Below are 16,982 nucleotides of genomic sequence, written 5' to 3'. Positions count from 1 at the left end.
TAACAAGACTGAAAGCATATTTGATAAATGCAGGCCTTTGAACATGTGCCTTGGGGATCTTCAGCTAGAGGACCCCAACTGCCAGGCTTTTCAGTCTACCTCATGCTCACTACCTTGTGATGCTTCTCCTGGACTGTTGGCCAAGGACTGGAAATAACAGGCATTCAAATTCTTCACAATAATGCAATTCCTCTGATTTGATTCAGAAGTTCCCAGAAGACTTTGATGTGTCTTTCTTAGATTGTTCAGTGGTATAACAGACTTCTATTTCAACCCCAGCCTCTCTAAATGTAAAGATAGCTTCCTAACTCAGCCAGCTCCCTTCCCTCTGTGTTTTCTCTCACAGTGTTCCCTGAATAAAAATTTCCTAGTGTTTACTCTTTTGTTGCCAAGTATTTTTCAAAAGGCCTATACTAACACAACACATAACTTTAAAAGCGAGCAACACTCTGGAAAATCAATATCTTCATTATTCAACCACTTTGTCAATCTATTTTGTGATAACTTAATATATTACACTAGAATGTACTCATATACTCTGTAACATTTTATAATGAATTCATATGCCACACAAAGTTTGACTAGAAGTTATTAATTGCCTTTGAATTACAAATGATTAGTCCTCCATCTAGATCCATACCTTAGGTACATTCTAAATAAATTATCACTTATACTTCGGGGAGAATGAATTGATTTAGATTATGAAGTTCATTGCTCAGTTTGGATTTTAATCATAAGTTTTCAACATGAATGATACACATTTGAATAATGTGCAATTTGAGTAAAAACATTAGCAACATCATTAATTCCATATGTCTTCTACATTCATCTGAAAAGGGAAACAAATGTCACTCCATAATTTTGTTAAGACAATCCTCCTCACAGGATGCATCTCAATGTCCTAATTATTTTATAATATATTTAACATATTTCTACTTTCAATAATATTTTATCAGAAACCCTGGCATTAAATTTGAAAACAAAATATGACATCAATACTGTCCATTACTTAGAATTGTAATCACATATGTTATGCATCTTACATATATGCCTCATCTCATAACCTGATAGACACAAGAGCGCTTCAGATTGGGAGCTGTTTTATTCATTTGATTATTTTTTTTTTATTATTTTATACCATTGTTTGTGATATATCATGCATAAAAACCTTCTTATCTATCTTCTTGATATCAAGAATGTGATATTGGCCCATGCTTCCCCTCATTGTCAGAATATAGTCTAATAATAATACAGTCTGACACATGGGCACACTTTTATGCTATCAGATGGAGATGTTTAGTTCTATGAATAATGTTACCTATATACATGTAAGCTTAGTGAAGGAATTCTCTGAGTCTGATAATCAACCAAGAGGTTTTCACCAGACTGTCTGAAGCTCAGGGTGGGGCTCCACCACCTGATACTGCCCCCTGTGCCTCATCCTGGATTTTTCATTCTGGATTTTTCATCCTGGAGGCTTTCATTCCTCCCCATCCATATGGCCCATGGCATAGGGTCAGAGAAGAAATCAGCCAACAAAGCAAAATCAGCTTGGGCTGTATTGTTGCTATGGTTTTGTTGTGGCTGCTATTTACAGTTGGTGAGCTATCCTTATAATAAAGATGTATTTTTAACTTCAATTTTATTTAAAATAAAATTTATTTAAAATTGAAGTTAAAAATAAATTTTTATTAACCTGTCTCATTTACATATTTATAGAGTTTGGTGTGATGTTTCAATACATGGATGTAGTAAGTGTTGTTCAAATCAAGGGTCTAGCATTTCCATTTTATTATCATTTCTTTACACTGGGAGCCTCTAAGCTCCTCTCTTCCGGTTCTTCATGGAATAAATAATAGGTTATTGTGAACTGTAGACATCCCACTGTGCTGTAGAACACTGAACTTCCCCTTCCATCTTGCTGCATTTTAGCATCTCTCCTTTCTTCACCCTTCCCAACCTCTAGTAATCTTTATTTTGCATTCAGGTTGGCCCTTTTGAGCATCCTCACGCAAGGGTTGACCTACAGCATCTGCCTTTCTGTGTCTGGCTAACTTCCTTTAATATAATGACCTCCAGCTCTATCTGTTTGGCCGCAAATGACAGGATTTCATTCTTTCTCAAATTCCCTTCAGCTTCCTATGCGATGCCGTTTTGTAAGTGGAATAAAACACTGTTGTTATGAAAAGAAATGATCTGAACAACACCTTCTGAACAACAACCTAAATCACCAATTCACAGAGGCCAACACACTCACCTCTACACCTGACTGAAATGATAGAAACATTTCCCTGAAGTAGGCATAGAGATTTCTCAGTGTCAACTTGGAAAAATGTATTCTTTTGACCTGAGAACCTAACTAGTGTTTTGCTTTTCTCTTCTTTTTGCCACCCCCCCAATTGGAAAGAGGCTACTGAAAAAGAATTCATAATTCACATTGAATTTTGGAAGGCCAAAGAAATGGAAGGGAGTGGTTAATGGGAATTGTGCTGCACAATGTCCAATGTTTTGTAAGTTGTATCTGCAAGAATCCCAGGTAGTGTTTTGATCTTGGAGACAGATTTCACATGATTTTGTTTACTCTTAAGTTGAAAAGTTTTAACATATAAATTAGTCTTTCTCACTGCATTTAAAGATTGTTAGTAAATATTTCAGTATCTTAATAGCTTGATGAATTTAAATATGCCTCTAAATCTGGATGGTGAAAAATAATAAAACCGACAATATTGGCTCAAAGAATAATGCCCTTAGTTAAGCCAGACTATTAAGTTTTTCTGTGTTAACTGTAAGTCTGTACTAGCTTAACAGTGATGTGTTATGAAAGACATTTTACTTAAAGCCTGATGAGGACATCTTAGGAAATTCTCACATACCTTGTTATCTGTACTAGTTTCCAGAGTGGGCATAGAAATTGTCCTGTTAACTTTTTATTAAATTTGAAAATTTTTTGAGGTTATGACATAGTTACAACATTTTTCCCTTTCCTTTCCTCCCTCCAAACCCTCCCATATGCCCCTTCTCACTCTCCTTCAAATTCATGACTTTTTTAATTAATTGCTATTGCATGCATAGATAGATATATATGTATTCTTAAATACAATGTACTCACTCTATGTCATGTTACTTGTGTGTGTGTTTTCAGGGCTGACTATTTGGCATTTGATAATCAATTGGTGTGCTTTCTCTGGGGAAGACCACTTCTCCCACTCCCAGCTTTCCTCAGTTGCCTGTAGCTCACTGTCCACACTCTCACGCCTGCTGGTGTCATCCTTGTTCAGTTTTTTTTTTTTTTTTTTTTTTGAGACAGGCTTTTGCTATGCATACCAGACCAGCTGCCAACTTATGATCCTTCTGCCTCAGCTTCCCAAGTGTCATTATCATACTGTATGTCACCACACTTACCTACTCATTACTTTAAGTACTTAAGTTTTATTTAGTGTAAAACTAGTATTTACATGCATAGCTTCAAAGTGCATATTGTTTTGTCTAATAAATACACATCTAGTCTAGGATCTGAGTACATCTTAAAGCTACAAAATAAAGTAGAATCATCATCTTATGTCCAATATGTTAGACTTTGCATGTCCCTTAGAGAAAATAATATATCAATCTTAAATAGTCAGATATATAGTATAATTGTATACACACACATTATATGTATCATTATATATAATTAACACTGTGAGACTCACTTAGAATTTTTTGGTTATGTTTCCAAATAACTAAGCTGGGTTGTGGATGCATATATTTTTTAATGGCCATTGAGATTCAGGATATTTCTGCTGCTGGGAGAAGAGGAGGACATAATTTTGGTGCTCATCACACTACCTGAAAGCCTATAAATATTTATAAACTTAGCTATTAACCTTCTCCAGGGCCAATATTTTGATCATTCACCCATGGGTTTAATCAAACATTCTCAGGATTTTAAGATGATGTACAGGGAACATAAGGAATGATTAATCCAGGTACAAACAACTTACAAGGTCAAAAAATAAAATATTTCATTGGACAAAATGTTATAGGTTGCTACCAAATATCAGATCGGAATGAAAACTAGACAATAAGAAGCTCCCCTCTATAAAAATAATGTGACATACTGAAACCCAGTTGTTTATTTATAACTGAAAATAAAGTATCTTTTGACTTCTCAGGTTTCATTTTAATCCTTGTTGGTAAGTCCATGTGTGTTATCATGTTTTATTGGAGATTGCATGTATCTACTTTAATGCCGTTACTATAAGCACTAAGGAAAAGGAAAAGGAATTATAAGACACCTAGTTGTGTCTAAGCAAGAATGTCAGTAAATACATTACACAACAGCTGATACATGACAAAAAGCACAGCCATAGACATGTTCCTGAACTGGAATTACCTTCACCTCTCATATTCTCCAGACCTCACTCTGGTTTCACCATTAGGTGAAGGTCTCTATATTTTCCAAACATACTCACTACCTTCTTTGTTGTTATGATCAGATATTTGGCAAGAAGCAACGTAAGAGAGGAAGGCTTGGCTTATAATTTGAGGACTACAAACAACCATGAGCAGAAGATGTGGTGGCAGGAAGCTCTATGGTGGCTGGAGTATGCATTCACCCAGGACACCTAACTTGCTCATATCCTGGCAGAACAGGAGGAAGAGTGAACCAAAGTGGAGTTGAGCTAAAAAGCCTCAAATCTACCCCCAATTATGCACATCTTCTTTCAAGGTTCCGCATTCCAAAAGTTGTTATAATACCACTAGCTAGAGATCAAATGTACAAGCACATGAGCCTATGAGGACATGTGATATTCACAATAGTAGCTGATAGATATATACACTGCCATTTCTATCATTCCTCATCATTATCTTAGGGTTACTACTGCTGTGGTGAAACACCACAACAAAAAGCAACTTGGGCAGGAAAGAGCTTATTTTACTCACAGTTCCACATAACAGTTCATCATCAGAAGCAGTCCAGACAGGAACCCAAGCAAGGCAGGAATCTGGAGGCAGGTGCTGATACAGAGGCCATGGAGGGGTGCTGTTTACTGGCTTGCTCCTCGCAACTTGCTCAGTTTGCTTTTTTATAAAACCTAGGATCATTATCCCACTCATGGCACCACCTACAGTGGGCTAGACCCTCCACCAATAATCACTAATTAACAAAGTGCCCTATAGCCTTGCCAACTGCTTGATCTTAGGGAGACATTTTCTTAATTAAGGTTCTCTCCTCTCAGATGATTTTAGCTTGTGTCAAGTTGACTACCCAGCGCAATTATGATGATTAACACATGACAAAGATCAGTGTGGCCTTCCTATCAAAGGAGGATGCTTGTTCCTTCACAGGAAACCACTACTCATAGTTACTTCTATCATTGATTGCTTCACAACTAAAGGCAAGATATTCCTTTTGACATAATGAGGTATGCGCACGCACACACACACACACACACACACACACACACTTGTGTGTGTGTGTGTTCTGATTCTTGTTTATATATTACGACTAGTGAGAGGATTCTTTCTTTTACTTACCTAGCATTCTGCCCAGTACCAGAGATTTGACTGCACTGAATTCTGTGCCTGATGACAGGTAGGTTTGTCTCCTTGTATTCTCATCAATCTACAAAACCATTACACAAAATATAGCCATTCAAATGACCGTTGTTTTGTGGCAAAAATGAGATGAAGGAAAGAAAAACCACAGGCAATTGTTATTATGGTTCTATAATAGTTTAAGAAAGTGAAATTTCAAAACTTAGCTACTCAACATCTGATGGTTTTTAATCTCTGCTCAGACACCCATTCATTTTTCCATCTTTTCCCTTTAGTACTTTACCTATCTCCACTGCATAAGAAACCCAAAATTGGTAAAACCAACAAAAAGACATTTGTTATTTTTTTTTATCTCAATACCTTTTCTTAGCTTGGGATTTTCACTGGAGTCATGCAGCTAAGAAATTTTCTTCTATGTAGAGCTGAAACATTAGTGGTTTTCTGCAGAAGCTGCTAAGGTGAATAATTCAATTTTTCCCTGAATCACATCCTTTCTTCAAACTTATTCTGATATTTCAGCCATTATTTTCTGTTGTAGAATGATTGCTGCATTTATACCCATCTAAAGTAAGTGGGTTTCCGAAGGGGACTGATGGGCCTACCAGTAGGTCTCTGAGAAACTAGACATCATTTCCTTTCTGAGCAAAATGAAACCAAGCAGAGCTTGGCATTTTAAGCATCAGATATTAATAATATTGTTAAAAAAAAAAAAACAAAAATAGAGGGGGAAAACACCAGACTACATTTGATGACTTTATCTACAGCCTAAGCGTATCTATGGAAGACCACTGGAAGAGGTCTTTACTAATGTGCTTCAGGGTTGTGTTTCTGCTCTAGGTGCCCCATGCCTGGGTGTGGTGTGTGTGACCTCTGGAGAATCTCTCTTACCTCCACAAAGAGCATTCCTTCTTCTCTGTTAATCTTTACGTGATGAAGCTGCCCATCTGCCATGCTCTTAGAGTCAAAGCTGAAAACATCTGGCTCTTGAAACTTATTTAGCTTGTACCTTATCTGCAAACTTCCTAAAGTAGAAAAAGTTACATTTTTAGGAAAAATTCCATTTTAAAGCAACTTATGAAATGTCTGAATCCTTTTAAGTTTTTAATATATTCACTCGTAGAAAAAGATTCACCGACACTCCTTTGGGTGCGTCTCCTAAGCTAAGTTCTAAAAAGCCAGATCCTAAGTGAAATTACAGTATATTCTAAATCAAGAATAGACATATTGCTCATGAACTGACTCCTGAAAATCTTTAATTTCAACCCTAAAAGTCAACTCTGAAATTATGATGTGCTAATAATAACACCATTCTCATTTAATGAAAAATGAAAATGCAAGTATTTATGCAATGCCATGCATCATGTGATATTGCAACAACATTATATTAATATAACCTCATATTATTTTAAATATCCATCTCATACCCAGAAAGACAATTGAGGGATGAAACTTTAAGCAAATGTAGTTTTACACAAAATGAGACTCATTTCCAAGGGACCAAGTATACAAACTTTAGAATGAAATTAAAGTGAAATGAATTACTTTTAGCCAAATTTATTATTCAAATTAATAGTATCCAATTGCCTGCAGAGATTTCAATTAATTTGTTTCACAGAACTCCTCCTGAATTAACAGAAAAAGAATGAGAAAAATCCTCAATGTACAGATAAACTTCAAGCTCCAAGCAGACATGGAAGGCACACATGAAACAAAATTATTCTTATTGTAGTAATCAGTGCCCTTGGGCCATTTGATTTAAGTGAGCCGACACAGTTGCATATTTGTTTGCCAGTTTATTTTTCTCACCTGGAGAATTTATTTCTAAAATATGCATCTTTCATCCATACACAAGACAGAGAAAAACAGTAGTAAGCATTTTCCAGTGACAAGGTTTCTGCAGCAAACACATTTCAGAACCCACATACCAAAACCCTGAACAAATACAGAAGCAGTTCTTAGGACTACATTATCGGCTGTTAGGACCAACAGGTCATCTCCTGAACATTTTTATGCATAATACTGGTCCATTGACACTCCTTAAATACATTTTAGCTTTGATTATAAGAAAATATGTGTTACACACAAGGAGACATTTGATTTTAAAGTAGAACACTAAAGCTGTACCAATATTCATATGAACTACTTAAGAGCTACTGGAAAAAATATAAGTGTCTGGAGGGATGGCTCATCAGTTAAGCAGGAACACTGCTCATGCAGAGGACCTCCATTCTATTCCCAGCACCCAGGTCAGGCAGCTCACTACCTCCTGTAACTCCACTCAAGCTCCAGGGAATTAAATGCAATGATTCTGGCCACCACCAAGCACATTTGCACTTGTGTACATAGAAGCACACATACACACATGCACACACAAATAATTAAAAATAATAAAATCATATGAAACAATATTTTATAGCAACAAGCCCAAAATTCACATAGCTGATATAAAATTACCATAATTATAAAGATATAAAACCATCATAAGAACTTAAATGATCCTTTTGGATTAATCTATAGGATCATACTCAAGATCAAAAGGAAGATAAAAACTAGGCATACTCAATTTCCCTCCTTGACTCTCGTTTAGAAGCAAGCATCCCAGGAGAAGCCATGTTCCACTGCCTCAGTATTCTAATTCAGTCTTCTCGCTCATCTAAAACACACTCACCGTTTCTGGCAATGATAACTGAGAGGTATTCTTTATAAAAGGAACTCATATACAGTAGCAAGCTTGGTGCCCATGTCGTCCGGAAGCTAAATTTGATCATTTCTCTGCTCAGCTTCATATCACCATGAAATGAAGCTGGGTGGAAGCTGGAGTTTTTACTTAAAGAATAATTTTCTTGAAAATTGTAAATCACAGAAGACCCAGATCCAAAATATGCAGAAATCTCTGAAATGATATGCAGACTGTATGTTAAAATTTTTACATACAGGGATCTTGTTTAAGTTACATTAATTGATATCTTAATGCTTAATGTAAAAATGAAGTACACAGCTGGAAGAAACTAAGATAACACAGAGAAAGAATAGAAATTTCATAATGGCTTGTAAAATGCCTTTATGTTAGAATGACATATCATTAATTCTTTAGTCTGGCTTTACAATTGCAAGATTAGTGCTCTCTTATCTGAGTTCACACATAAGCCAAGCTTCTTGTCTTGTACCTCCCTAAACATCACTTTCTTATTTAAATTCTAGCATCCATCTATTGTTTTGTAGCTAGGATGCACGTATCCTCTTATAATAGGAAAAATGGAATAATGAGGGTTTTTTCCGCATTTCAGTATCAACAAACAGAAATGCCTTTATTTTATATTAACTGCTTTTCACATTTGTTGTCTTCTACATAAAGAAAATGAAGTCTAGCATTAATGTGAGAGGGGCATATACTTAGCAGAGATCAACAAAATGAATTGTGCAGCCCTTTAAAATAATTTAACAAGTATAATGTTTTACCTATAGGAGATTAATATCTCAAATTTAAACACATATGTAGGCAAATATATGTGTATGGAAGAGGTCAGTGGAGAAATTAGTTTTGAATCCTTGAACTTCGTTCTCTTTGCTACTATAAGCATCTGGTTGCTGATAGGTCTTATAAATGATGCTTACTGGGTCATAAAGCAAGATTTTGATACTCATCTCATTTTAGGGATTCTTAATGCATTAATTGTATTATTTATAGTATAACTTTCACACACAGTATAATGTGTGCATGTAGCAGAACATTCCTGATTACATTTAGAAAGAACTGGAAATTTCAATTAGAAAATGAAGAAAAGTCAGCCTCAAGAAGAAGGGCTTAAATTCTCACTTTAGACCAAAAATGTCTCCTAGAATGTTACCAGTGGCATGTGGTTATTACTGTGGTTGATTTTGAAATCACAGTTTATTCCTGATAAAAGGGGACGACCCCAAAAGTGTAGTTTTGCCAGGTTTTCATTAACTAGCCCACAGTGCTTTATTTGCAAAGTTGCTTTGATTTGGAGCCAATTTTTTTTTTAGCTTCCCTCAAGAGAAGATTAAGAAGCCCAGAGATACTTCAACAAAGTCAATGAATTTAAATTAATTGGATGTCGGTTTTCTTCTATGAAGAAGTATGAGAGTATAATATGTGTCTGTATATTCAGAGAAGGCCACCCAAAACAGTTACCACTCCACTATGCTCATTTCCTCTTCTGTGGCATAGATTGGTGAATAAGAGAAGCCACCAAATAAATACACCACAGTTTTAATTCTCTAACAGATATTCATTCTACCACACACTAAATATCAAGAGTGTCACTATTTCCTTATACATCAATATTTGGTAGAAAGTATTTTTTAATGAAAAAAATAAATACATTAATTTTCTGTAGTTCTTTGTATTGCTGAACAGGCTCACCAAAAACAACAATATACCCTGGAATGGTTTTTAAAACCAAGAACTGCTCCGTAGGGCATCTTGTTGACAGCCCTGTTTTTAAACACATTAATAGTAGACAAAGTAAAAGTAGATTGATAGCTAACATTGAAGACACCTAAAGGCTTCTATTTGTGACTATTTAGCAATAGACAATGTGACTATTTCTAGAACTGAGTCAAAGGCCCAAGGATTAAAATACGATTGGCATACAATAACCACTTTTCAAAAGAATATTTTAAATGTAGGGACTTTTGTTTCAAACAGCTACACACACACACACACACATCAAACAAACCAACCAACCATGTCAGGTGTCTTATTCTCGGGGACACAGTCTCAGGTCACACCTACCTTTGGAGCAGAATGGTCCTGCATAGGCAGAGGAAGAGCAATCACAGAAGAAGCCACTGGGCTTTTCCCTGCACTTGCCTCCATGGCGGCATAACTTTCCATAGCTACCACAGTGTCCTCTGCAACCTGGTTGAACCCCAGGGGTCACTGTGGCTCTTTCTTCCAGATCCAGGGCCATCCCATTCAACTGAAGAGACCTGATGCATCCTAAGAAGCCCCTCTGCCGGGTGGCGGTCCCACCTACAAGGAAAATACTGGAAATGCAAACATGCTCCTTCATGTTTTATTCAGGACTTAAAGACCAAACAAAGCCAGGACCCAATGAAGAAGAGGAAAACCTGTGATCTAATGTTAGAAAATCGAACAGCAAGATGAGAGGAGCAATTGGAAGCTGTAAGACACAACTGTTAATGAACACTGGCTCTCAAAGAGATACATCATAAATTCTATTCTCTAAACTTTGATTTGCTTCTTTTTCTCTTTTCTTCTGGGGATCAAACCTAGGTCCTTATGAATGCCAGAAAAGTTCTCTGTCACTGAGCCGTGCCTAACCCTACACACTTGTTTTCTGAAAATGATTAATTAAGCTTAGGGAAGCCATCTTTCCTCATCTCTTTATTTCAGAGAACAAAATTAGGAACATGCTTCATCTTCATTCCAAATAACAATGTATATTGTCATGGTTGTGTACCTTGGCTTTTTGTTTTAATGGGTTACTTTCTTTCTTTTTAAAAATTATATGTGTGTGTGTGTACACATATTTTTACATAAAACTTGACTTTCAATTAGTCTAATAGTTTTAATTTGACAAGTATTCCTAAGGAATCCTTACTAATACATTCACATGGATGAGTTTTTATTTATTATATACCAAAAGATAATTATTGAGTATTATTTTATTACTTTTCTTGTACTTTTTTTTTGTTTTTTTGAGACAGGGTTTCTCTGTGTAGTTTTGGTGCCTGTCCTGGATCTTGCTGTGTAAACCAGGCTAGCCTTGAACTCACAGAGATCTGCCTGGCTCTGCCTCCTGAATGCTGGGATTAAAGGCATGAGCCATCACCGCCCAGCCTTTTCTTGTATTTTTTAGTACATTTTACATTTTCTTAAAAGGCATCTGGGCAGTGGTACCAGGTCCTAGGCTAGCTGCATGAGATAGATGTTTGAAACCTGGGACTTATGCAGGGACGCTTGGCTCGATCTGGGAGGAGGGGACTGGACCTGCCTGGACTGAGTCTATCAGGTCAATCTCAGTCCTCGGGGGTGGCCTTGATCTGGAGGTGGTGGGAATGGGGGGTGGGCTGGGGGGAGGGAGGCAGGAAGGGGGAGAACAGGGGAATCTGTGGCTGTTATGTAGAACTGAATAGTATTGTAAAATAAAAGAAAAAAAAGTTGATCTAATATTCATTATTTTGTACTTGGGACTAATCTCAACATAACTTGGAAAATACATTAATGAACAAACAGTGATGCAATAGTGGTATGCATCTTTCCCGTAACCAATAACTCTCTAGCTAACAACCTAGGGTTAATAAGGTTGTGAATCTTAAAAGAGAACATACTACCATCACTTTACTAGGCCTCCATAATTCCTAATTCCTAACTACATTATAAAACTTAACTTTATACCTACAGAGAAGTGTGGTTCTCACCCCACCTCAAAAAAGCTTCTCTATACTAAATGGACAACATTACAGAAAACCACATGTCATAATGCAGAGATCAACAGATTGTGTGGAGCCCAGTCTGAATGGATAAATTTAAAATATGACTCTTACACCTTAGGTACAAGTAACATCACAGAAAAGGGGAGGAGTGAGAGATTGTCAGAGCCATAGGAAAAGGTAGTCTGTGAGATTGAGTTTCTTAGAAACTACAGGGAAGCTGCACCCATGATACCTCAAGATGGCTGTCCAAATAAGACCTGGACATTGTCATTATCAATAGACATGCTAACATGGAATGGGGAACTCTCACGGGGTCCTACCCCTAGACCAAGTACTGGAGGCAACTAGCAACTGCTGAAGGAATGATAATCAGCATCTCCTAGAGAAATTAATTTCATGTTCTTCTAAATCACATAGCTAACTCTAGATCTAACTGTAACCCATAGACTCACTGTTCTCAGAGATACAATATTATTTAGTGCAGATTTTTTAAAAAGCCAAAAAATCCCTACTATCTAGGTCTTTATCATCTATGGAGCTTTGCATTGTGCCAATTTACTCTGAAAGTATCCCTTTATCTGAATACATATCAGACAGGCTACTTCAGTCACTGCTATACAGCACATAGAAAAAAATGTCTGACACATCACAACTATGCAATAACCGGTAACTACTGTGTCCACCCATTCATTCACTCAATCACATAATGTCAGAATGGGAGATGGAAACTCCTCCAGAGTTGAGGAGAGCCAGATTTTGCCCCATGGAGATGTTTAAGTATCTGAGATAAAGAATGAGGGCCAAAAATCAATGAGCATATCTTAATAAATTCAAAATAGTTTCTTGATGAGAAATCATGAAGAGTGAATTGATACGGATTTTTAGCTTCAAGAGCATTCACACTACTTAGAACTCATATTGAGAGATGCAATGACCTCTATCCAAATTGCTTTATCCAAAATTTAAATATATACATTCAAACTTCATTTTATATCACGTGTGCCTCTTCAGTGAAGGATACAAAGTGCTTCAGATGATATGGGACATATTTGTTATCTGTAAATTTAGAGAGAGTAGGGTGTAATGTAGAGCCCAGCACCTTCCAACCTTCAGTTTTCAATATTATCAAGTCCATTGAATTGAAATGCAGAGTACCTCAGGGTATGTTTGGGAGGATGTTTCTAGAAAGTAGAAACTAAGAAAGAAAACTCTCCCTAAATGTGAGTGGCACCATATTATAGGTAGACTGTACATAGAATAGGAAAAGGGGAAAAGCCATTTTGTTCTCTCTCTCTTTCTCTCTTTCTCTCTCTCTCTCTCTCTCTCTCTCTCTCTCTCTCTCTCTCTCTCTCTCTCTCTCTCTCTCTCCTTACCTCTTTCTCTCTCATATACTATATTTATTTGTTGAACCTAGAGTTCCTTAGCTATTATTTATGCTACTAAAAGAACTTTGACAAACCCCTAGGCATTCTTTCTGGGTATGGCAATGAAGGAGTTGATTTCATGTAGAATTTTAGAACAGCTAACAACCTGTTTAATTTTTAATTCCTTTGTGTTTAATTCCTCCTACATCTGAACAATCTTCTGTCTTTCTCAAAGTTTCTCTTCTGCCTGTATTGTCAGGACATTTCCATCCTTTCCACATCAAGTTGCTACTCACCTTGGCTTTATACCTTCCTGGCATACCTATCTGCTTACTTTACCCAGTGAGCACCTGAAATTTGATCTCTTTGCCCGTGATTTCTCTGGCATTCTTACTAGACTTTAGATTTTTTCTTAACAGGATAGGGCAACCTACCATTTATGCCAAATCACCCTTGGCACGGGAACCTTTTGGAGGAGCTAAAGCTGCATCTTTGGTGTATTTTAATTTCTTCATGTTACATTACATAAAACCACAGGGTATATAGTTCGTAGCATACAGTAATAGAAAATCACCTTATCATGTGTCTGTTGCTCTGACATCACTGTAATCCAGCGGCTTGTCCAGTTCTTCTAATAGCATAAATAATAAAGAGCTATAGGTTCAACAACTAAATATAGTCCATTTTCATTTATTCTAGCTCATTTTTCTTGCTTATTTTGCATGAAGAGAAGTTAGAAACATATAGACATTCATAATGAGGAAATCACAGAATAAATACATTTAGTTCAAAACTACGGTCATTATCTCAAGGCCGTCTCACTTCTCCCCACTTCAAAATTATATCAAAGAAGAAAATACTTCCATTTTTTTTTTCCGCACCTCAAGCCACCTTTGGTTTGAACTGTATTTAAGTTCTCTGTTCTTTATTGAGCATTCCTTTGGGGGTCCTGTATCTAATACTGGAAATATGAAAAGTATATATATTTGGCCAGGTGGTGGTGGCACAAGCCTTTAATCCCAGCACTTGGGAGGCAGAGGCAGGCGGATCTCTATGAGTTCAAAGCCAGCTTGGTCTCTAAAGTGAGTTCCAGGAAAAGGTGCAAAGCTACACAGAGAAACCCTGTCTTGAAAAACCAAAAAAAAAAAAAAAAAAAAAGAAAGAAAGAAAACAGAAAAAAGAAAAGTATATGTATTTGATCATGTTCTCAAAGAGCTAATATATTCAGGGAGAGACATTCATGATTACTGCAGATGCTAATGTATATATAGAAATAAATACTAGAATAATACTTGAAGGTAAACTAACAGAAAATATATTAATATATATATGAAATATCTTAAATATTGTCATTGTGATGAATATTTAACTTTGAAAGTAGAACTTCTTTATTCCACAGTTTCAAAGAGTTTAATGTTTACCTGATGAAATTATTTTAATGCCACCTTTATTGAAAACATAATATCTAATTAGACATAGTTGTGTCGTGCATGTTTGAGGATTTGTAACTATACCATTGGGTTTCCAGTCAGTCACTTTAGTTTGGACAGAACTCTTTGGAGAAACATGTCTCATGTAAATCAGATTGTGCTTGAAAGCTTAATTAAAGATTTCAGTGCCTTTCCAGGGTTAGAGTATGTCCAATTAAAATGAGTTGCAGTTTGATTAATTGATTCTGGATGTTTCTGCTGAGCTATTTTGTTGGGAACTATCTTCCAATTAATTTTCTATCAATTTACTTGCCTGCTGGATCAGACATAATGAATTCCGGAACTTTACAAACACTGAGTATCTTGTGCAGTGAATGCTTACCCTTGCCATGTGAGTGAATTTAACCGAATCCATCCATACACATGACAACACCAAGGTCTCATACCTAAATACCTGGCTAGGTGTTCAGTAGGTAATGAATTAGGAATACCTGTTGGTTTCATCCTTACAACACATTCATTATTCTCAGAAAATTCTTCTAAGTGGCAAGTGTTATTGTCACAGAATTGGAGCTGGCTCTTTCCTGTGCCAATATCCCATTATATGTGGCAGGCAGACCTTTGAATTAAATTTTGAATTTTGATTTTTTTAAGATAAACTATTCATGTGCCCTCCTCGAATATTGCTGAGGATTAATTGAGAACAGCTTCTTCATTGCCCCAGGAGCCTTAGAGAATGAAAGAGTTCATGATTGTTATACTTACCTTTAAATTCAAGGCTATAAAAACAACAGGCTCCCTCTGATCTTGACACTGTGGTAGAGGAAAACAGATCAAGTCCCAACCACGAGCCAGTCTAGAGCAAGAAATCAACAGTGCATACGAGCTGGGCCCAGAACCATGCCAGGGGGTTAGAAGTGCTTGGGGACTAGAGCCTTCTCCTCCCAGCACAGTCATCCCGAGGGAAGAAAGCCTGGCAGAAACTGTGATATGAGCTACAGAAGGCTGCCACGCTAGAAGCTTAGCTTAAATTATGCTGAGAAATGTTCTTAATTGTACAGAGTCCCAGGAGCATGGAAGGAAAGAGAACCATTGTCCCTCATGTTCATAGAACTACTATGGTGGATGAAGCTGCTTGTATAAGAAAGACTGTCATAGGCAGGACATTCAGTCTCTTTTCTGAACCAAACTCAGTGATAGAAACATGGCCCAGTGGCTATAAGCCTGGGAAAGGGCAAGTCTCTTTGGGTTTCTGGCCTGTGGAAGTCACAACCACGGCTCTTTGATTTGAACATAATGAAGTGTGTTTTAAAGATATGAGCTGTTGGCAGTATCAGGCACATAGTTATATGCTCTACTCTTAAGGTTTTGTGTTCAATCAAGAGTCATTAAGGTCTTCCCACTGAGCATAGGAAAGTTTACTCAGGTTTTCAGGCAGATAATGAAAAAGATACCTCAAGGAAGGAAATAAAATACCTAAAAGAAATGATAAGAGCACATGAAGAAATACAACCTTTGTTTTTACTGAATTTTTAATGAAGAAGCACAATTATTATCAAAGAAAATAGGTTGAAATGAAAATTATTATAATAAAACTATTTGATAATAAAATTAGTCTCTTACCATGGCTATATTTTAGCATATCAAAATGAAAGTCTAAAAAACAAATATTAAGAATATATTATAATTAAAAACTTACATTTTCGGCCGGGCGGTGGTGGCGCACGCCTTTAATCCCAGCACTCGGGAGGCAGAGCCAGGCGGATCTCTGTGAGTTCGAGGCCAGCCTGGGCTACCAAGTGAGCTCCAGGAAAGGCGCAAAGCTACGCAGAGAAACCCTGTCTCGAAAAACCAAAAAAAAAAAAAAAAAAAAAAACTTACATTTTCAAGACACTTTTAACAATATGAAAATATGAATTTATAAAAAGCTAGAAGATATTGATGATAAGCTTATATGACACAGACTTATTGAAAACATGGAAAGAATTTTTAAAAATTACTACTTGTAAAAAGGATGACCCTGTAAAAAAATGAGAAGTAAATCTGAATACCACTTCATAAACTGTATCATCCATGCAGTCAATGGAGACAGGGCTACATCACCTGCTCAGCATATGCATGTTCTATGACCAAGTAATTATAATCTTTCATATTCACCCAACAGAATACAAGCACACATTCATTCTCCCGCAAAATTACGAAGAAGTATTTGTAATATCCA

General features: G+C 36.5%; 1 protein-coding gene across 2 annotated transcripts in view; it reads right to left on the bottom strand.

Annotated features, from left to right (window-relative positions):
* Cntnap4 (contactin associated protein family member 4) overlaps positions 1-16,982 on the bottom strand; it is a 282,485-nt gene that overhangs the window by 19,680 nt on the left and 245,823 nt on the right. For both annotated transcript variants that reach the window (XM_006974070.4, XM_042277745.2), the window contains 4 exons: positions 10,301-10,540; positions 8,210-8,434; positions 6,430-6,563; positions 5,521-5,608 (listed from right to left, as the gene is read on the bottom strand). In XM_006974070.4, the coding sequence (XP_006974132.1) occupies positions 5,521-5,608; positions 6,430-6,563; positions 8,210-8,434; positions 10,301-10,540 (687 nt within the window). The remainder of the gene's footprint in view (positions 1-5,520; positions 5,609-6,429; positions 6,564-8,209; positions 8,435-10,300; positions 10,541-16,982) is intronic.

This window comes from Peromyscus maniculatus, chromosome 5 (genome assembly GCF_049852395.1).
Source record: "Peromyscus maniculatus bairdii isolate BWxNUB_F1_BW_parent chromosome 5, HU_Pman_BW_mat_3.1, whole genome shotgun sequence".
In the NCBI taxonomy this organism is placed as follows: domain Eukaryota; kingdom Metazoa; phylum Chordata; class Mammalia; order Rodentia; family Cricetidae; genus Peromyscus; species Peromyscus maniculatus.
The sequence above is the reverse complement of the archived record's forward strand: the minus strand, read 5'-3'. Positions and strand labels throughout refer to the sequence as shown.